We start from the raw sequence: 22,057 nt of genomic DNA on the forward strand, positions 1-22,057 counted from the left end.
GGATGTGGTTTTTATTTTAAGAAATCTGTGCCGAACCCTCACTCGTGGTTTTGTATTCCTAAATGTAAAACGTGACACTGACACAGCTGTAGTGGACTGACGTGTTGGCGTGTTGCTGTGCCGAGCTGCACGGTGTTCTGCCATCTGCACAATTTGATCAGGAGAGTCCTAACTTTATGTAGGGGAGAAGCTTTTTACACATTTTTGTGCCACATACATCCGGCATACCAACATAAAAAATAAAAAAAAATGTTGGAACTGTACAATTACTAGAATTTGCAATACATTTGCACTAAATGAATGTAGGTTTGTAAAACAATGTTTGTTTTAAATTACTTTTAGTTTTGTTCCAAATTATTATAGATTTTCTCATGAATTGCATCAAATTTCTCACAAAATAATAGATTCTGTGACTATAAATTCATGTTCATTTACAATTACAAAGGAATATAACTTTCTACCAAACTGCTATAAATTTACACTGAATTCATTAAAAAAATTCCCTTAATTAGCCTCCATGTGTAATCAGTTACCATAGATATGTACAACATTACCATGTGTGAGAAATTACTGTAAATGGGCTAGACATCATAAATACGTAATAGGTAAGAAATATGTGTAAAAACTTACTTTGAATTTAAACTGAGGCATAAATGTGTTATAAATGACTCTGCTCCCCACTCTGCCTCTGTGTCCCTCTGATGTCTCTCTGCTGCTTGATTTCTCTCTTCCATCATCACTGCTCTGCTGCCTCCCCTCCTCTGTTTCCACCTCCAGTCTCCCAGCGTCTCAGAGCTGCTGCTTCGCCTCTCTGCCTTTCACCGCAGCCAGCCATGAACACCAAACCCTCACTGGATGGTGGCTCTGACTTCATGAAGAGCGCTGAGGCTCAGGAGAGTCCCCCTATGAGGAACTACCTCTGTCTCACCATGTTCACCTGTTTCTGTCCGGCATGGCCCATTAATATTGTGGCGCTGGTTTTCTCTGTGCTGGTGAGTGCTGACAGTTTTGAGTTTTCTGAACACGTCTGTTTTATCTGCATTAATTGTTTCAGGATAATATATAATATGTGAGGTTTAGCTGTTTGCTGGCGGTGAATAAAGATCAGTCAACATGTGTCACAACATATGGATGCATAATTTAGTGTCACCGCTGGGAAAAACACGAGGGACCATATGGGATGATGGTTGATTGTTGTCAGATATGGATCTAACATTTCGTATATACTGAGAAATTGTTATTTTTATTGTGTAAATTTTATGTCTAGGCTCCTCACTTCTCTATTCTTCTCAACATAATTAACACGTGCTTCTGCTGATGTGTATTCAGATCAAATATATTTTCTATTTGTGGCCCAGTACTAAACTACATCCATAACTACAACACTAATGTTTTACACAATGATTTTGTCTCATCTCAAACTGAAGAAGCCTAAGTGTCTCTTCCTGCAGCTCCCTGCTTCACATTCATTACCTTCTCCCACGAGGACACAAAGTTTAAAAAAAGTTGAAGCATTAGATGAGAGCAACACATTTAGATGTGCCTCAGTGTTTGAGCTGTCAGAGGCGACGGAGTTGTGTTGAGTCGACGTGCCAGCAGCAGCTGCTGCATCGTTGTGGCTGTGAGTAACTAGATAAGGCATTCGGGCACAGCAATCTGCTGTTTCTCACTGCTAAGGACACTTTGCTTCAACACAAATATGAATTAGAGATAACAAGAAACGCAGGTGCAGATGTGACGCATGCATGTGGATGCAAAGGAAGGCGATGAATCATTTATTTTTTAACATTCAGCATTTACATGAGATTTACACGAAAAAAAACACAAGTAAGGAACTACTTTCTTCCTCACTGGACATACTTGTTTAAAACAACATAAATGCAGACTGAGATTGTAGCTACAGTAATGTCTTTCACTTTTCAGGCCCAAAAGAGTTATTACGAGCAGGACTACGATGGCTCCCAGCGGCTGGGTCGGAAAGCTCTCCACCTGGGGATTGTCTCATTTGTCATTGGACTTGTGATTATCACTGCGTGCATCATTGTGCACTTCACTACGGTACGAACACACCAGATATGTGATGCAAACATAAACTGAAGGATATCAAGATTTCAACGATCTTTGTTTTTCCCTCTACAGCATGTGGTGTGACCTCTTGAGGAGGAGGAGGAGGTGGAAGTGGTGACGAGGTCATGGAGAGATCAGCATCATGAGATGCAGAAGAGCTCTGCTTGTCCTCTGTCATCAGCAGCTCTGGAGGTTTTCCAGGAGCTGGCTGAGTGTCACTTTACTGCTGAAAACATTTTGGTTTCAGATGATGTGTGAATCGTACTTCAATAAAACTTTTTACAGGTTTGGTAATGGCAACGTGAAAGGAATGATGCTGCTGATTTCAACATGAAAGCTTTTTTGTAACCAAACACAGATAATGAACAGTTTTACAACAGCTGGTGTATCTTATTGTTTGATGTAACTATTGATAACTGATTATTGCTCAAATTTGATCTAATATTGGCAAATGCAATCAGACAAATATCTTTGAAATATTGCTCTACTTTACTTCACATGTTGTCTTATAAACAAACCAAATCTATAAATCCTTTATGACTGAAAAAGGAATTTCACTTGAAAGCTAAATATTTCCTTTGAGATAGAATGAAAACTAGTATGGAAATGTAGATTTCCTAGCTTTAACCTAATACATAGGAAAAAGTCTTAACAATGACTTAATCCACATTCATGTTGTTGAGGCAATTAATAGTATGATCCTGCAACATGATTGTGAAATCCTGTGACAAGGTTACATATCTATACTCACTTCTCCCACTGGCCTCATTTTGCACCCATATTTGACACCTGTTGCAAGTTGTTGCGTCTGAGGGATCATGTATTCTGATATGTAATACTGACACTGTAGCAGGTCTAAACATAGAGCATATAATCTGCAGGAAATGAGATCCAGCCCTATTATTAAGGAGAAAATAAAAGTCTTAATTGCCAGCTTATCATTGTATAAATACTGGCACATCACTGCCCCCCTGGTGCATCAGCATAAAGACTTTGTGAACCATCTAAACCTCTGGTTTTGACTTGTACCATGAAGCCAGCAACTGAAAACTGTTAGTGGAGAATCACAGCTCATGTGTGGTGTGCACAAAATGAGCAGAAAATGTTGTTTGAAATTGTGAAATTGAGACACCACTGACAGAAGTAAGAAATGAGAATGTGAACCTGAACGAGTGAAAATGGAAAATAAATAAATAAAATCCTTTGAAAGTATTAGTTGTGATTTCAACCAAGGTCCAAATTTTATTGTATTTGTAAAGCTATTCACAAAACATCCAGAAAATGTTCAAGAGTTTTGCATTTGAATCTTTCACTGAGTCACATAGCTTCAATGAAGAGTTGGAACAAGCCCATAAAGAACATGATGGATATTGTCAGACAGTGTGGAATAAAATGTGTTTTCAACTTGAAGGGAGATTCAAGGATTCATAGTCATCCAGACAAAGTGGTGTTCGTAGTATAAATACAAAGATTTTACAGTAGCATGTTGCACCAAACTTCAGTTTCCCTAAAACAAAGCAGCACCATTACTTGAAATTAAATGATTAAATTTCCTTGAGTGGAAAAATAAATGATATCCGTTTACACAGGGGGTTCTTTATCTGAAATAGTGATTGCATGTACGTTAGCTCTACTCTCCGAACCTGAGGAAGAAAACTGTGACCTTTCCAACACTTAAATACTGATGACTCTGCGTTTTTATTATTTTGAGTGCATACAGTATCACCGTCAGAAATGCAAATTAGAAGAAACTGGATGCTGTGGGAATGTCTCAGAGGAGTTATATCTGATATGGAACAAAGACTGCTGAACTGCAGGAGTCTGTGGATGTCTGCTTTACAAGGCAATGATGCAAAACACAACATCATAGTGTGCTTTGTTAACAGCTGCCTCTCAGCTGGCGCAGACGAAGGCCTATTCTATAAAAAAAAAAAAAAAAAAAAAAAATACACATTCAAATTACTATGGTAGGTTTGTTCATGCTGCTAAGAAATAACATTTTTAATTGTGGAATCTTATTACTGCGATTAATTGAATGATGATGTTTAAATACAGGTTTATGTATAAGTGTGTGCAACATCTGGATAAGTTTCTTGTGTTGTTGTGTCTCCTTTCTAAACTGTTCAAGCTGAAAGAGTCAAAACGCAGACGAGATGATGACTGTCCTTCTTGGACCAGACTCAGACTGGACCAAGAGAAACAAGGACTAATCAAATAATGTTACAATATGGACAACATTTTAAGGTTCACCAAGCCCATTAGTCCTAATTTAAATTTATACCAAACATGAAGCAAAGATCAGAGAAACATCTGACTTTTCTTGTATTTTTCATGACGAATGTTTTTTTTTTTTTCCTGCTTGTTAATTTTGTCGCAGTCTGGGTACGTGCATGACCAGTTGAGGGACCGCGATCCCCATGTTGGAAACTGCTGTTTGGATTGTAAAGACAAACTTCGGACATATGTTTGTCATGTGTCTTTTTTTGTTTGATTCCTCCAAGATAAACGTTTCTATTTGACTGTTTTTCTCTTATTATTATGTTTTAATATAAAGTCGAAGGTCATCTAAAAACAGCGTTGTGTTCATGTCTGTCGATGAAAACGTGCTCATCTGTAGATGATAGATGATGAACGTCCGGTCACCAAACAGTTAAACTCTCCGCGAGCACGAGCACAGCAGGCGGAAGAGGTGTGTTTTTCTTCACAATTCAACACACACTCAAGTTTATGACAAATGGCGAGAGTGTACGAACCGCGGCAGACCACGAGAGAATAACAAAAAGAAACAAGGGCAGAGAAAAGGTAAAAGAAAGACCACACGTACAACATCAGCGAGCGTGTTTACATGTGTTATTGATGGGCGGGACGCTGCTGCGGCTCATGTTCAGTCAGAGCAAAACTCCAGTTGAAACACGGAAACAGCAACAAAGGACAGCGGGACAGGCTTCATTCAGTACGACTGCAAACCACGAACAGATGTACGTCAAAGCAAGGACCTCCCTTTGATACGACTGCAGCAAACCAAACCTCCTCTGAGGAGATTTTCTGCAGCACAACAATCACTATTGTTATCAGTGGCGGTGTGATATGCACTGCGCAAAATGCATGGGGCCATTTGGAGCCCCCCCACTAACAGAAGGGCCCTCGGTGGTGGCCCACCGTGGTCCGCTCCTGGTGGTCTGTGACCTTCCTGATCCAGGACAGGCTGTTGACTTGATCTCGATCTGTTTGCAGCGTTTGATGCCACCAGGATGGGGAACAGCAGCAGTGATCGGTCCAGCGGGGGTCAGGGTGAAAGATCATACAGAGATGGACAGCAAGGAGGGAAGGAGGCTCGTCCCAACATCATGATGGACAGCTCAGAGGACACAGACTTGTTCCAGAGAGATGATCCAAAGGTGAACAAATAAGTTTATACCATGACTGCTGACACACATCGGAGTTAATCTGGATTGTCCCTTTGTGCATGTTTTCACACATTAATCGGATTTTGCATGAGATAGCTAGAAGAATTATTGCACACTTTATTACCATAGTTTTACCAAAGTTTGTAGAATGATTTTCATTAGACAGAAGATACTTCTAGTTAAAATTGCTGCTTAAATCCTTCATATTGTGTTGCCTTTTGTTGTTCAAAACCCAATTTAAAAGTTTTGGGTTCAGTTGTTTCCTGAAAACTGTCTGTATGACAGAAAGAGACTGAAAGTTTTCTATTCATTATCTGTCTCAGGACCAGGCTCCACAGGAAATCCAGGAATTTCTGGCCTGGCAGCAGGACCTGGAAAGCGACAGCAAAAGTCCAACGCAGGCCAGACCAACTGTGTTCAGATGGTCCGGAGTCGCCAGAGAAGTCTTTGTGTCAGGCTCCTTTAACAACTGGGGAACCAAGATCCCGCTCAACAAAAGGTAGTTTGACTCATGTGAAAGCTGAATGATTGAACTGTGTTTTTTAATTAAAATATGACACGTTTTCATCCCTCATATTCAGTCAGAAAAACTTTGTGGCTATTGTGGATCTACCGGAGGGAGAGCACCAGTACAAGTTTTGTGTAGACGGTCAATGGATCTTGGATCCGAGCGGGGTGAGTGAAGGTTTAAAATTTAAGAGGCGATCCACCTTTACAAAAAGTATCACCAGTGTACTCTTATTTTTCCTCATGCATGTGTGTCAGTTTTCTGTTTATGCTCTCTCTCAGGGTGTAATGACGTCAAAAACTGGAACAGTCAACAACGTCATTCAGGTGAAAACAACTGACTTTGAAGTATTTGACGCCCTCAGGATTGACTCGGAGGATTCAGCAGAAATCTCAGGTGCTGACACTTGTTTTAATTCATTAGTTACAGCTCTCAAACTGGCCTATTATTATTATTTTATTTTTTTAAGTGTTTCAAGACACTTTGAATAATAATGTATGTGGCTGTCTGTAAAGCTAATACATATATTAGATTTAAGTTTACTTTACAAAAATTGGAAGAGTGTCTCATTACTTTTTAAGTAGATTATATGGATCAGTGACATGTGCTAATGCATTGACCTTGACTCTCTCTGTCTGCGTTATTGCTTTGATGTAATGCAGTATTAAATTAGTGTTATGTGATCCTTTTTTCCAGACTTGTCCAGTTCCCCTCCGGGCCCCTACCAGCAGGACGCATATGTAACCAAGCCAGAAGACAAGATCAAACACCCTCCTATCTTACCCCCCCACCTGCTGCAGGTGCTGCTCAACAAGGACACGGGGATCTCTGTAAGTACAGGATTAAATACTGGTAAAGATGATCCATGTAAGAAACCACTTAATTTATTAAAAATTCATCCTGCTTTTGAATCTCCATCAGTGTGACCCGACGCTGCTTCCAGAGCCCAACCATGTGATGCTCAACCACCTGTACGCCCTCTCCATCAAGGTAACGAATACACTGAAGACAGGCCTGCTTTTCTAATGTTGTCCATCACTGTGAATCCAGTCAAATCAAGTCGGGTTCCTCATGTAGCACATTTAGACCCAACATAAGTTGACCAAAGAGCCTTACAACATCAATCAGAATTAAAACAAAGACTTGAAATAATTAACAACAAACTAAACAATTACACAAAATTAAAAGAAATTTTATACATGAGAAACATTTATAACTAGATAAATAAATAAATAAATGATTAAGTGTAAATTTCCTTATCTGTCTATTTATCCTCTGTCAGTCAGGCAAATATATCTCAGATGACACAACATGAATTTTGACTAAACTGGAAGGAGATATGGGCTCCATGTTACTGACTGGCATCAATGCAGGCACTAACATGTTTATTTAATTTTAATCATGCTTAGAAAGCATATGTAATATATCTCATTCATATGCTACACAGATAAAATTCTAGACAACAAATATACAGTATAAAACCTCAGCTGTTATTGTTATCAATGATTTTCCATTATTTGCCGTGGGAAAGTAAAAAAAATTTCTTACTTATTTCTATCATAACGCAAATTGTTAATGCTGTAGGTCAAATTTTATTTTCCAATAATCAGAATAATTTTGAAGGGAATTCGAACCATTACTGCTTGAACCGTGCAAAAACTTCATCTGTAAACCTAATTTTTCCTAAATGCTCCTTTTGTAACTGTGTTTTAGGACGGGGTGATGGTTCTCAGTGCAACACACCGATACAAAAAGAAGTACGTGACCACTCTTCTGTACAAACCAATATGATCCACAGAGAAAATAGCCAGCCTTTTATTTTGAAATAAATAACACGGCTGCTATTTTCATTGTTTGGTTGAAACTGGACCTAAAAATCTTCCTGATATCAATTTAAACTGTTTGCTGAAGCAGTTTTTTTTTTTACCAGCATGTAATCTCAAAATTTGATAATGTTACATCTTTTTAAAAATAACTATTGTGAAATTTGATATAGTGTATATCAACTTATGAACGCATGAATCTTTAATATTCAGATTCAACCAAAGTCTCCCAAGACACACAAGATCGGGTGGATTTTCTTTTTAAAGATATTTCATTCCAACTCAGCTTGACCCAGATTTTCCGATACACTTTTAGTTAACGGAGAGACCAAACACATGATACATAACAGGAAACTTTTGACCTTGCTAGAGTTCGTACAAAGCCAGAGGCTGAAATGTGGCTCCATGTGTTTAAGTGAGCTGGAATTTAAAGAAACTGTGACTGGAAAAATACAAAAGTTGCACCAGCAAGATAAGCACAGCTGCAATCTCTGCTACATGAGCTCTTCATACGTGAGCAAGCGCACACAAACACACACGTTGAAATTCAGCTGGAAGGCTTCATTTTGAGTTTCTGCTTTATTTTATTTGAAACTGATTTCTTTGTACAAAATCAAACTTGTATTTTTTTTTACGATCAAAACAATATTAAAGTTGCAAAAGAAACCTGTTCGAAATCATTCTCTTGTGGGTTTTTTCTGTGTGTTGCATGACTCAGTCCACGCAGTGGACTTTGGGATCCAGGTTCTTGTTTTCAGGGTTGTATGTGGCCTGAGCGAAGCAGTGAGCCGCCACGCGATCACACTCACACACAGCAGCCTGGCACTTTTTGTTGGTAGCTGCAGAGACAAAGAGCTGAGTCAGTAAATTAGCAGATACTGTAGCTGCTCAATAATAAAAACATGAAACACACGATGAATACATAATAAACATAGTTGGTTATATGCCGGTGTGAGAATACAGTGTGGGTTCTCCCCACTGGGAATCAAACCTCAGTCCCAGGTTGTGTAATACCTATAAATAGCTGTTTAAATATTATATACAGTACTTGCACACAGGCACACAAACACACCCTTGTTCAATGTACTATATACAATAAGGTGTAGAATTCAGTAAACCCAGTTAAGTGTTCACAGGTTTGAAATAGGTAGACAATGCTGTTTTTTTAATCAAATTACTTGTGATCAGACTTGCTGCAGCACAGTAATAAGCGAAATACACTAAATATTAGTAAATATGTCCTCATCAATTTTTTTTAAAATTTTAGCACACTGAAAAAATGAAGGCCAAGCACATTAAAATAAATCACTAATGTAAGGGGATTTTTATTACTTAGTCTTGTGTGGTTTTAAGACATACTGATAAGGCTTCCATAGCCTTGAAGGGGATTTTTTTTTTTTTTTTTTTTTTTTTACAGACATGTTGCTTGTATTTAGATAATAGTCACTCAAACAAAGACAAAGATGGTCATCAGGAAAAGGCAAGTGACATTTACTTGAATATTAAGTGATCAAATGATCTGCCTGAGAAAGCACTGTATGATCCATTCAGACTAAAAACAACAACAACTAGATTTTGAATAAATAAACTGAATATAAGATTATTTTTACTTGGCTAGATCCACAGTGGACTACTGAAAACTGCCCATGCTTTAAAGTAAAGATTACTGGTTTGGTAAAACTGATTTAAAGACTTGAATGTATTTTTGACATTAAATATGGTTATTAAATTTATGTAAGTATAGTAAAAACCTTGTTTTCTTGCAGTAAATAGAGCTATGTTCCATGTTCAACATTTCGCATCCTGATGTGCTACAGATGTCGGTTTAAATCAATTCCTTAAACCCAGAACATTAGTATTTAAATTTAATTAAGGAAGCGCTTAACAGATTATCTATATTATATATGGATGGGTGAGACCATCTTTATTCAGTCCCATTCTCAGTCTTACCTGAGCACGTCAGTTGTTCATTTGAGCAGGTGAAATCAAAAACAAGAACATAAGGAAGGTCAGCGATAGCCGTGCATCCAGGAACCTTCCTGCTTGCTTCGTAGCATTTATCGTGAACTTTACAGCACCTGATAACGTCAAAGAAGGCAGCATGTTTTAGGGAATCTCATTTCTATTCCAAAAATGATGACTGGCAAAAACAAAATGAAGTAATGATGGATTCTTACATGTCCAGTTCATCTCGAGGAGTTCCCGTTCCCCCGAAGCCGCACCAGCAGCCGTAACTGTTGTAGATTAGAGGGTTAACTCCAGGCTGGGTGCACTGGATCATCTTTCCAAACTGCCATAAGGCCTTGGGGAGCCGAGCACTGCTGACTACACAGGCTGGTAAAGACACAATGAATGGAGCAGGAGAAAATTAGACACAAAAAATAGAAAAAAGCAATAAATATCACTTCAACAAAAACATTTACAGTGTCTATTATAGTAAAAGATTAATTAATATTTTACGGGTTGGTTTTTTTTTGTCTTACCACTGAGGAGCAGCAGCAGCAGCAGCTGAGGAGTAGTCTTCATAGCTGCAGTCAGAAGAACATTAAATGAGGTGCAGCCTGCTATTACAGAGCAGTACGAGAGAGAAAACCGGAGATAAGAGGAAACCAAGGGGGTGGGAGCTTTAAGTAGCTTTTGTATAAGGAGTTACTTGTCAAGACAAGCATATAGTCGCTCTGTAAAACCAGTGTGTTTGGATTTTACTGTATTTCATAGGTGGAAAGTTGCTGAAAATGACTGTACTGAGGTTTAAGTTTGACTCATTGATCCTGCTTCAGTATTTTCATGCTTATTAATCTAAATTTCAAATGCTGCATTTCTTTCAAAACTTAAGTTACCAACAAACTAGGATTATCAGTGACAATAATCCAGAAATATAATGTGTAATAGAAACAATCATTTCTCATCATTATCAGAACTTTAACATTTTACATATTTTACTCAATGGATATTTGTATAGTACATCTGTCTTTATTTAAATATTTTTGATGGATACATATTATAATACTGCTTCTGAAACTTGAATGTATCTCTACAGCCAAGAACTAAAAAGACCACAAAATGCAAGACTGACGGCTCAAGCTTCCCTGTCTTCAGTATTACTCCTGAAGAGCAACCTTTATCTTCTAATGACCTCCACAGCAGCTGAGAGTCATGAATCAGGCATGATACATTATGGACTATATATGACGATCAACTCTTTGAATATGTTAACTGCTTAATTTCTGGGTAAAATTTTTATTATTTTATTATCCTGTTAAGATGACAAAGTGATGTTAATCACAGTTCGCATGGCTTCGAAATACCACATTTTGGTCTCACTTATTCTCCTCTCACAGGTTAAGCAGCAGATGTTCAGTACACATTTATTTTGATCCTTTAAGCTTCTTTTTTTTTAATTCCCTAGTAAAATTTTCCACATGATATATTTGTTCTCTTCGGTCCGGGCACTCTGTACTCACTTGGGTTTGAATCTTCTGGTTTTAAGGTAACTGTCCCAACACACAGCTGTGTAAATAACAAGCATTTGCCAGAGTTCCCACGACTTTCTGCTGCATGTAGTGTTGACACAAAAAGAAACAATACATGATTTAAAACAAATAATGAACCAATGATGTATATAAAAAGCATCAGTGTGTGTTTGTTTGCTTACGTGTGTATTGTTGTGTATATATAAATTGCTTGTGCACGTGTGCATGTACTGTACATATATTATATTTCCATTACAATGGCATTTTGTTTGTGCTGCTCAAAGCACTGAAGGAAGTTTTAACAGGGAATATTTCTTCAGCAGAAAGTAGCTCATATTATCCTAACAGAACACTTTGCTCTCGGAGTGAAGGTTTTCTTTGTGGTTCCTAAGGTTTACAAAAGTGAAATGGGAGGCAGTGCCTTCAGCCATCAGGCTCCTCTTCTGTGGAATCAGCTCCCAGTTTAAGTTCAGTAGACACACAATGTCTATGTTTAAGATCAGGGATAAAACTTTGCTTCTTGATAAATCTTTCGGTCTCGGCTACGAGGCTAAAATCATGCTGCTATAGTCATGCTTCTATTGGCCTGGGTTGTTACTTTCTAACATTGATCATTTTAATGTGGTTTTGTTGTTTGTCTTACTTGCTGTGTATTCTGTTGTGACTATAAAGTGTTTTGGGACCATGTTACATTATGACTTTACACTTAAAATGACATTTAATTGATAAATTGAATTGATTGAAAGTCTATAAATGAGGCAATCAACACAAATTAATCAGCAACAGTTTTGCTAATCAATAAATCTTTTAGATCGACTGTTGTTTGTACAAAACAAGACATTTAATGACATCATTCTGGACTCTGGGAAACTGTAATGGACATTTTTGAATATTCTTTCGCATCTTATAGACTAAACAACTAAAATATAATTAGTAGATAAATCAATCAGCAGATCATCTGATAGTAAAAGTAATTGTTAGTTGCAGCCTTATGTACATTTGAAACAGGTGCTGTAATGGCCTTTTTATGCTTTGTGTTTGTTGTAGATGCTGTCAAGTCCATGACAAGTGTTACAGTGAGGCTATGCAGCACGAAGGCTGCTGGTTCATCTTAGACAACTCTTACACTGAACTCTACAGCTACACCTGTGACGAGGCCAGCAAGACCGTCACCTGTCCGAGTGAGTGTTCAACAACTGCAACCGTTTTGTTTATATGTATATGTATATGTATATGTATATGTATATGTATATGTATATGTATATGTATATGTATATGTACACATCATTATTTCATATGTAGCAAACAGTTCTTAATATTTATGTGGAGAATGGATAAATAACTATTTCCCATTATTTGCTGTTTACTCTTCTCTGTCTTTGCCGTTTAGATAACAATGATCCCTGTGAGAAGTTCATCTGTGAGTGTGACAGGAAAGCAGCCATTTGCTTTTCCAAAGCAGATTATGATGAAGGAAATGCCCACCTTTCCAGTGACCGCTGCCATTAAACACAGGGATATGCAATCAACACTGACACATTTAATTAAAAATCAATAAAGGAGACTTGGAGCCAATGTTTTTATTGTCCAAGAAAAGCCTTAAAGACATATAAGTTTCATCCCTTTTATTGATTCACATCACAAATTGTCATCAGGAACATCATTTTCCCTCAGCCTGGATTTCACCCCTCTTTTCCCACTGTATCGGCTCTGTCATGTTGGTGAGGGGTCGTCATCTCAGAGAGGTCCGCTGTCTCTCATGCCCTGGTTTCACAGATGTAGCGGAACAGCTGGTCACAGTCCGCATCATTCCACCACTTGCGTTTGCGTCTATCAGAGCCATGAATCTGCCCGCAGTCCTCTCCGTTCTCCCTGTAGTCCCAGTCGTCAGGCTGACCTTTATCCCAGAAACTGAACACAAACAGCAGAGGGACAGTGGTGACTTCACTTCCCAAGCATTTAGTCTCTGCTTTCTTTTGGTCTATTTGTATGCCTTTACATGTATCTTACGTTGGGTTTGAATTGAAGTCAGTTCCATCCACCCAGCTCCAGTGTCCCTCGTGCTGTCGCTCCACGAGTCCAATCCAGTAGCTGTGTCTGATTTCAACAACTTTTGAAATGTAGTCCTAGAATTAAACAAATAGCAACACATTATTTTTGTGAAGTCTGGTAAGTCTTTTGCTCTGTACAGTGTGTGCACTCCCCTGTATTATCATATTTACACACTGTGTCAAGCAGCTCCTCTCACATGATGAACTCACCAGTTTCTCCACGTTGTTCAGAACTGCCAGGTGTCCTCCTTGTGTCTTGCAATGCTCCTCTGCTTGGTGCCAGGTAACAGTGCTGGTGGAGAGCAGGTAGCAGCCTCCCTGGAAAGAATCCCATCCCTCCCTACATGTTCCTGGTTTGTTTAAGATTAACAGTGAGTCTGACTGTGTCAAAAAAAAAAATATATATATATATCTGATTTTTATTTAGAAAAAAGCGTTCTGATTTTTACCTCTAACTGGGATCATTTTATCAAAGAAGGCTTCCGGCACTGTTGCTGCACCTTGAGGTTGGAGAAGCACAAAAACACACAAAAAAAGGTTGTCTAGAAGACATACATTTTATTACTGCATCATTATATTCAGAGCAGAAAAGACTTTTTATAACCTGAGGTGGACAATGAAGATGTTCTTCCGTGGCTGATTTTCTCAAGACTATGTTTGACATCAGTGATTTCTTTGTTTAACTGGGAGACTTTGAAACAAAAAAATATGATCAAACAATAATTTGATAATCATATGAGTTGGATTTGCTTTATTGTAATATATTGAAAGTCTTACATTTTATCCCAGTTACCATCAGCAGAATTAACAGCAGCAGCACCAGGATGCAGTATGGGATATAAATCACTGTCTTCTTTATAGCTGCAAACATTGAGAAACATTTTTTCATAGTTTATGGAGATATCTGAAATTATTTGATCAAAATCAAATGACACATATGAGTTTTACCTGTTTGTGTGGTGATAGGACGCTCTCCATGACCAGAGCTCCCATCAGGCGATCCAAACTGGTGATAGTGAGATTCCATGACTGAGAGAGATCAGGTTGTTGTAGAAAATGTATTTATTTTCAGACTTTTAAATGCTGTTAGTGCATATCATATCTTACCAGCTGTGATGTTGTAATTTGAAAGCTTTTTCGCAATAATCGGAGTATTAAGTCCAGAGACAAATTCAGATCAAAGCTGCAGATAAGAGGTCAACAAAATCTGTCCTGTTTGTCTCCAGGCTGCATTTGTTAACTATTAACGGCTCAATAAATAGATGTCTGTCATTTTCAAAAGTATTCATCTAAATTCACCAAATACTTTACAAAATTTTAATTATGATGCAAGTGTTGTCTTCATGATGTATAATCCATTGTGTCGTTTGTATAGAACACACAGCCATTAGTGCACATTTATAAAAAGTTACATGTAAGGTGTATGTTGAAAATAAGACTGAAAATATTAGCCCATATCAGGGCAAATGTATGGAATATATGTGCCAGTAAAACTTACCACTTACCTTGATCAAGCAGAATAGCTCTGAATTTTTTTTTTGGTGGACTCTGACCATGCAATCACAGAAAGTCCTCCCCTTTAAAGAGAAATACATTTCAGTTACAGGAAATGTTTTTAATGTGCCTATAATTATTCAGGCTTTATTAATCATTTTCAGGGCAGTTGGCCTGAATAATGGTCACAATAAACGACTGCAGCAAATAAATGTTCCTTTCATTGTAAATTTGAATTACTGTTATGAAGGTAGGTAGGTCAGTAAGTCAGATTGTATTTATATAACACCTTTTAAAGCAAAGTTACAAATTGCTGCACAGGACATGCAAATACGAAAATATACAACATATATACATATACACTAAAATTACATTTCCACAGCCCTCTTGCAGGGAAGGCAACATGTGTGTTCATTCAAAGTCTGACTTTTCTTTGGAGATTGTTTTAAATGTTTGCAAAAGTAAACTGTTTTTAAAAAAAATAATAAAAATAAAACAGCAAAGACCAGTTGAAGACATTTTGATAAAGCAAAATTATGTTTTTTCTTTTTGTAAGTCTCATGAGCCTTAGATTAATCTAGCAAACCCCTGTTTGGAAACTGCCACCTTAGAGTACACAATGGAAACTCAACAATTTGTTTTTATTTAGGGATGATTTATACAGCACCTATATCTCAGAACAACTGGACTGCAGGTCAATCACATTACCAACTAGATATTTTTTCACTATTTTGTATTGTGTTACGGCTCAAACTTTAAAGAGTATATATCTTCTAAAAAAGACACTTTGACCAGCAACCAATTTCAAGTGCAGAGTTTGCATTACATTTTGTTTTACTTTTACTTAAGCATAATTTTGAAACGCAGGACCTATTTGAAACAGAGTATTTTTACACTGTAGTATCGTTACTTTTAATTAAATAACTGATCTAAACCCTTGTTTCTCACCGGCTATATAAAACAAAATTAACTAGACTTGATTTATCTCCTGTAACAGAATGACAACAAACCAGAGTCTGCCTGTAGTTCTCGGTCTCGCCGCTTGGTGACGCAGTAGCGCTGTCCGGTCACCACGTGACGCCTCGACACAAACTCCTTCCGGTCTGTGCGGTTCTCTCAAAAGGAAAATGTCGGCTATCGGACGCGCCTCTCGAGCCCTGCTGAGGTCTTCTTTGACCCAGACCCCCCGGCGTCAGTTTTCTGCTGCTGCTGCCGGACACGGCGAGCAGGCAGGTAATTAAACACCTCGCTGCACCTCACCGGATGTACTTAAAAATATTTAAACTTCTTCGTTTTGTCTTTAACAAGTGACCTTGCTGAGCTAGCGTTAGCCGTTGTAGCTTCAGCTTTCTGACCCCCAAAAAGAAAAAAAAATTAGAAATGAGGCATTTTTAATTTTTTTTTTTTTACTCTCTATGAACGCAGACACCCACATCGTGTTCTTCTTTCATTTTGGACTTATTTTAGTATTTTATTAGCAATGACACCAACGTCACTGGAGCCTCGCGATGACGTCATTACATCCCAGCTGTTATCAACAAAGACGAAATGTTCACGGGGACAAGAAAGAGCCTCCCAAAAAAAGTAAATAATAAATAAAAATTAAAAAAAAAATAGGTGGAATAAATGTTACATGCAAAAGATGCTTTTAACGTCACTGTAGTTTTTTTTTCTGTTTATTTTCACATCGATTGAGTAAGAAAGAAGATGAGCAGGATGAAATTGAAGAGGGCTCTTTGTGACCACACATTAATTATTAATTAATTAATTATTAGAGTGAAAAGGGTCTAAACTGAAAATAAAATCAGTAAATGAGATCATATTTTATTCATTTAAATCGTTATCCTGGGTGTCACCTTGGGTAACAGCATGCCAAGATGGAAAGTGTTGTAGTGGATGAAGCCGTAAATAACAATTATTCTTTATTATTAATTAATCTGTTAATTTTGTTTGGTTTTTAAAACAATTTAGTCATCTTATTCCGTTCATTTTACGCCTCTACTCTAACCTAAGCCTCATCATGTTTTAATTAAAACACCTTATGAAAGTGTTTCTCTTTTCTTTTCTTTTTTTTTAAAACTAAATTCACGATTTTAATAGATGCTTATTTGAAGTGCTGTTGGTTCAATATTAGAAGTTTAGTTCCTCTATATGAACAGTTGGTGGCGCTAATTCTCCACTCAGGTTCCATTAAGTTATAACATAAAAAAGAGGGCGCAACAGGTGATGCCGGTCAAACTCCAAAAATGGTCCAAAATGGATGGAAATATGACATCTGGTAGTTTCATTGAGCCGCTTTTTATTTTATTTGTTTTATTACTGATGAATGGAAAGGATTCTAATGCTGCTGCTACATGCAGTCAACTCTAATAAATTTGATAATTAAGACCGGCCCACCAGCGTTTCCAATAGTTCAAGGTGTCTTCTTTCTTTTGTCGACAGTCCACAACCGAAACATATTCAGTTGTATTATTATGGAGGAGCACAGGAGCCGGAAAGTATTCACATTTAATTTTTCTGTGTTTACAAAAGCGTCTTTCAAAATAAAAGCGTCTTTCAAAATTTGATTTGTTGGGTAAACGACTATCATCCCCGTTTCCCAGCTAAGACATGGAAGATCCTCTCTTTCGTGGTCGCCCTGCCGGGAGTTGCGGTATGCATGTTGAACATGTACTTGAAAGAGCAGCAACACACCCATGAACAGCCCGAGTTTATCCCTTACTCCCACCTTCGCATTCGCACCAAGGTCAGACTTTATGCAGCTTTAAGAATGATTTACTTTAAAAAAAAAAAATAAAAAAAAAAAAAAATTGTTAGTGCCACCTTTTAATCATTAATTTTGACTTTTAAAATGTTTTCTTATTCCTCATTCTTGCAGCGTTTCCCCTGGGGGGACGGGAACAAATCTCTTTTCCACAACCCACATTTGAACCCCCTTCCTGATGGCTATGAGGGACACGAATAAACCTTTCGGACCACACAACCGACACGAGGACCAGTCCTCCCTCAGCGTTTGTTACTGGACCACACACCCATTTGCAGTTTACTCTCTTCAGTTTTATTGTGTTTACCTCTGTGCTCTCAACAAGGGGCACCCGAACCAACAATTCCTTTGCTCTGGACCATAAAACACAATGTCTGCTGAAACCTGAAATAACATAAATAAAGTAACTATTATTACCTCAATTCATGTTTTATTTCTTTTGTGTGTTCATGTGATGTAGTGCTCCAGGTTGTGTTTTTTTCCATTTCTAGGTCATGTTTAAAGGAACAGGTCTTTTCCTATTCCCTGTCACAGTTGGAGAAGCACAGATGGTGACATTAAAACAAAAAGTATTTTGAATTTCATTACGACCACTCTTGTTTTTCCTACTATGGCTATTGAAAATGTCTGCTGTGTAACTGCTAACAGGTTCCCTCAGGATCAGCCATCTCATCCTACATTCACAATGGATTAACTTTCTGCCCACACGTGTACAAATCCTGCACACCATTGGTAAACCAACACGGGTGACTTCTCATTTGCTCAGTTGAACCTATTTTCTTTGAGCTTTTTGTACCGTAGTGACTGCTGGTCTCAGAGGCATCATGTTTTTAGATGATCATGTTCTTGTCTGCAGCATTATATATATATATATATATATGTTATATATATATAAAAATCTGTATCCTGATCAGCCCGTTTTTCATTGGCTGACAGGTTTTCCTGTAAGACCACATCCTCATGCTCGAAGCCTTCATGTCAGGTGACATGAATATTACCCTTATTGATTATTTTTAGGCGTTTCCTATTAGCTGTGTCCTCGTATGTTATCCCAATAACAAAATCCTCACGTACTATGTTATCTGGTGTGATATGATCACGTGACTCGCTCTTTGTTACAGGCTCCACCTCTTTCACGGGAGCGCGCCTTAAGCCGAATTAGAAAATCCTGGGTTAACAAAGCTTGCTGATACTCATATTTTTTTCCCACCGCTTTTCTTTTCCCCCCGTTTCCGTCGCTTGGTCAGTGATTGATATTGTGACGCATGCCGCATCTAACCGTCGTATCGATTAAGCTCGGCTTCACTCCGTTTTTACGACAGTGGGTTACGATTTGATTAGTAAATCTAGCATTGAAACATCTCGGATAACTGCGCGCACCCGCTCTGCCTCAAAGGGGAGATCAGTCGATCGCCGAAACTCGGATCAGAAACCATGAACATAAACAGAGGTGAGGAGACCTTGTTGAAGATCTCATAATATTAAACCATTCATAAGAATCATCCGTCATGTTTGTTTTTTTTCCTCTCTCATAAATGTACACTTACAGTTAGTTTATTGTGTTTTTATAGATTTCCAGATGATGAAAAAACATGAGCGGGCTCATTTTTTCAGCTCCAAAGAACAGGAGCTAATTTTGAAGTTGTATGAAGAAGAGAGAGAAATACTAACAGCAAAATCCAACACCACCACTGCCTCTAAACTGAGAGAGGAGGCCTGGCAGAGAATTGCTGATAGAATAAATGCGTAAGAAGTCTTATTTACAAAATTGTGGCTAATTTCACTTCATTTTATAATATTTAATTAGCTCAGTTGTAATGTGTTCTGATACATTATCTCTGTCTTGAAAAATTATGTTATTTTTCATGATTCACAGGGTATCGGACAGTGGCTACAAAAGGACATGGCAGCAAGTGAAAGTCAAACACAAGAACATAGTGCAAACAGGTCGGCTATGTTGTTATTGCAAGCAGAAAGTAGAAAGTACTGATTCAAGTAGTGTACTTAGGTACATGTTTTTACCTTTAATGTAGTTAATGTATTAATTTTCTGCAGCTCTTGCTTCAATTCATCTCATAGGCAAATATTGTACTTTTGATTTCATTTTTCATTTGTCACGTTTTTAGGCAAAACATTGAGTTCTTAAAATACGGTGCACAAACACGTCACCTTACCTCCATAATTCAAAAGCTGCCTACACAATCACATCAGTAAACATAATCAAAAAATATACACAATACATATCTCATGTATAATTATTTTTTTCAGTTATTAATCCCTTCATTAAAGGATCTGAATACTTTTTTTCACTAAGTAAAAGTCTATATTCTCCATCCTCTATTGTCGAGGGCAGATTCTTCTAAGCTCTCACTTCTCTCCCTTTGCAGCAAAAAGAAAAATGATCGAGGTGATGAGGAATGAGGGGGGGTCGGCCACCCCGTCCCTGACCTCTGCTGAGGAGGATCTGCTGCACCACAAAGACGGCAGGCTGAAAGTGGAGGTCCTTCCTGGAGGTGCCTGCATTGACTCATTAACTGGATCTGATGGCTCTTTTATGAGTGGTAGGTGTCGCTTGTCCTTCATGATAGTCCACGTGGAGTTTACTTTGCAGCTTGATTTAACGTCTGCCCCGCCGCTGCAGTGTCGGGCCATCCGATCCTCCTCCTGCCTGTCACCAAGACTGAACCAGAGAGCTTGAGCAGCGATGAGACGGACATCAGTGAAACTCAGTTTGAAGGGGTAAGTTCCTCTAAAAGTGCATCCGTTGAAGCATTTGTCTTTAAATAAGTCACATATGGACTTGATTTATTTTTTTTATAGGATGTGCACAGCTTCCAGGACAGGTCCAACTCAGCTGGTGTTAGAACTGGTGGCAGAAGAGCAGAGGTGAGTCTCATATGTCAGCGCTGGGCTTTGGTAATTGTCCAAAAGTCCAAATAGGTTTACAAGATACCATTAATAACAAAAACCAGAGCCACAGTAACATTAAAAATGTCAAGTGATTCTAAATAAATAAACCATCATGACATTTATTTTGCCAAGCTTTTGCAACAAAGGTAGCCAACTGATAAATATTAAAGCTAAACAAAAATTCAATTCTTTTCATCGTCAGTGCACCAGAACATATCTGGATTTTGAATATACATTTATTTTAACATAGATATTCTTAATTTATCATCATAAGGAAAAAAAAGAAGAAAATGATTCATTTTCAACCTCACCTAAACCACATAATTCACAGCCTATCGTCCTTCGGGATGTTTTTAAATCTACCAACTTCAAGGGTTCAGAGGAAGGAGTCTTGTTCGCAACCAAAGATCTTTGATTTCTCCATAAATGTGCTTTAACATTATGTTCAGGGCTAAAACTATGTTTAATTTGAACATAAGTAACATTGATAACTTTATTCTAATTGTGTTAACACTGCATGATAACATATTGCTATACATGTATTGTAATTCATTTTAAAGAAGGAGAACAATAAGAGCATTTGTGTTGTTTAATTTCTTCCACAGAAGCAGACAGAAGATTTACGGGCACTTTACTGCTGTTACCTCAAAAAGGAAATGGAGAACCGGGACCAGGAGATGGCGTACAGAGCTCTTAAAATGAGGAAGTTGGAGAAAGAAATTGTATTACTTGATAAGCAGCTGATGTGATTGCGACCCTGTAAAAATTGATTTTTTTTTTAAATATTAATTTAATTATCGTAATATGTTAAAACAATATGTATTTACATGTGACAGTTGGTGAACTCCTTCAGCCAGATCCACTGATGTGTTGCTTTTACGACAGCACATCGTGTGCAGGGTTGGACAGCAGTTTATATAGCTCATTAAGTTTCTAACAGGGCGGCACAGTGGTGGAGTGGTTAGCATTGTCGTTTGCATGTTCTCCCTGTGCCTGCGTGGGTTCTCTCTGGGTACTCCTGCTTCCTCCCACCATCCAAAAGACATGCACCTCAGGTTAATTTGTGGTTCTACAAATTTCCCTGAGGTGTGAATGGTCTTTGTTTCCATCTGTCTCTATGTGTTGGCCCTGTGATGGACTGGCGATCTGTCCTGGGTGTACCCTGCTTTTGCCCAAAGTGAGCTGGGATAGGCTCCAGCCCCCCGTGACCCTGTTCAGGATAAAGCGGGTATAGAAAATGGATGGATGGAAGTTTCTAACAAAAGATGTGGAACCCTATTTTTATGTTTGCAATATTGCACCAGGCATCAGTCCTTAAGCTCTTTGGGTAACCTTTAGACTACGGAAGTATTGAAATCCTCCTACAAGTTGCTCTGAGGTCATTTCAATCCCAGCATAATCTGGACGGCAGCTGCCCTGAAACCAGCTTTGAGGCCCAGTGAGGGTTCAGGGCGGCAGCATCACATACAGCAGAAGGGCTTGTGAGGAGCCACTGTGGACTCGCTGTGGACTCCACCATCACATGATGTGTTCAGACACTTCTGGTTGTCAGCTCTGTAT

General features: G+C 38.2%; 7 protein-coding genes across 7 annotated transcripts; 5 read left to right on the plus strand and 2 right to left on the minus strand.

Moving 5' to 3' along the window:
• The first annotated feature begins 791 nt into the window (after positions 1-791).
• On the plus strand, positions 792-3,244 carry LOC138625681 (transmembrane protein 233). The gene is made up of 3 exons (XM_069706773.1): positions 792-992; positions 1,924-2,058; positions 2,140-3,244. The coding sequence occupies exons 1-3, from the start codon at positions 834-836 to the stop codon at positions 2,149-2,151; spliced, it is 306 nt and encodes a 101-aa protein (XP_069562874.1). The 5' UTR covers positions 792-833; the 3' UTR covers positions 2,152-3,244.
• Positions 3,245-4,758: 1,514 nt separating this feature from the next.
• On the plus strand, positions 4,759-8,485 carry prkab1b (protein kinase, AMP-activated, beta 1 non-catalytic subunit, b). Its single transcript, XM_069706649.1, has 8 exons — positions 4,759-4,869; positions 5,302-5,465; positions 5,798-5,973; positions 6,056-6,149; positions 6,264-6,378; positions 6,679-6,812; positions 6,904-6,972; positions 7,696-8,485. Exons 2-8 carry the CDS (start codon positions 5,319-5,321, stop codon positions 7,771-7,773), a joined length of 813 nt encoding a protein of 270 aa, XP_069562750.1. The 5' UTR covers positions 4,759-4,869; positions 5,302-5,318; the 3' UTR covers positions 7,774-8,485.
• LOC138625624 (phospholipase A2, minor isoenzyme-like) lies at positions 8,358-10,396 on the minus strand. Its single transcript, XM_069706651.1, has 4 exons — positions 10,289-10,396; positions 9,983-10,139; positions 9,756-9,883; positions 8,358-8,644 (listed from the first exon to the last, which is right to left on the minus strand). The coding sequence occupies exons 1-4, from the start codon at positions 10,329-10,331 to the stop codon at positions 8,520-8,522; spliced, it is 453 nt and encodes a 150-aa protein (XP_069562752.1). The 5' UTR covers positions 10,332-10,396; the 3' UTR covers positions 8,358-8,519.
• Positions 10,397-12,031: 1,635 nt separating this feature from the next.
• LOC138625676 (phospholipase A2-like) lies at positions 12,032-12,863 on the plus strand. The gene is made up of 3 exons (XM_069706766.1): positions 12,032-12,036; positions 12,326-12,459; positions 12,669-12,863. Exons 1-3 carry the CDS (start codon positions 12,032-12,034, stop codon positions 12,785-12,787), a joined length of 258 nt encoding a protein of 85 aa, XP_069562867.1. The 3' UTR covers positions 12,788-12,863.
• A 25-nt stretch (positions 12,864-12,888) lies between these two features.
• Positions 12,889-14,853, minus strand: asgrl1 (asialoglycoprotein receptor-like 1). Its single transcript, XM_069706647.1, has 8 exons — positions 14,835-14,853; positions 14,278-14,358; positions 14,107-14,190; positions 13,934-14,020; positions 13,779-13,829; positions 13,540-13,679; positions 13,289-13,404; positions 12,889-13,189 (listed from the first exon to the last, which is right to left on the minus strand). Exons 2-8 carry the CDS (start codon positions 14,354-14,356, stop codon positions 13,036-13,038), a joined length of 711 nt encoding a protein of 236 aa, XP_069562748.1. The 5' UTR covers positions 14,357-14,358; positions 14,835-14,853; the 3' UTR covers positions 12,889-13,035.
• A 1,077-nt stretch (positions 14,854-15,930) lies between these two features.
• Positions 15,931-17,879, plus strand: cox6a1 (cytochrome c oxidase subunit 6A1). Its single transcript, XM_069706648.1, has 3 exons — positions 15,931-16,056; positions 17,427-17,569; positions 17,702-17,879. Exons 1-3 carry the CDS (start codon positions 15,951-15,953, stop codon positions 17,786-17,788), a joined length of 336 nt encoding a protein of 111 aa, XP_069562749.1. The 5' UTR covers positions 15,931-15,950; the 3' UTR covers positions 17,789-17,879.
• A 612-nt stretch (positions 17,880-18,491) lies between these two features.
• LOC138625623 (uncharacterized) lies at positions 18,492-21,668 on the plus strand. Its single transcript, XM_069706650.1, has 7 exons — positions 18,492-19,037; positions 19,159-19,333; positions 19,464-19,534; positions 19,975-20,148; positions 20,229-20,326; positions 20,408-20,473; positions 21,103-21,668. Exons 1-7 carry the CDS (start codon positions 19,022-19,024, stop codon positions 21,244-21,246), a joined length of 744 nt encoding a protein of 247 aa, XP_069562751.1. The 5' UTR covers positions 18,492-19,021; the 3' UTR covers positions 21,247-21,668.
• The last annotated feature ends 389 nt before the right edge of the window (positions 21,669-22,057 follow it).

This window comes from Brachyistius frenatus, unplaced genomic scaffold, assembly GCF_029030835.1.
Source record: "Brachyistius frenatus isolate BFR_SWC_R1_liver_20210118 unplaced genomic scaffold, ASM2903083v1 Contig_64, whole genome shotgun sequence".
In the NCBI taxonomy this organism is placed as follows: Eukaryota; Metazoa; Chordata; class Actinopteri; family Embiotocidae; genus Brachyistius; species Brachyistius frenatus.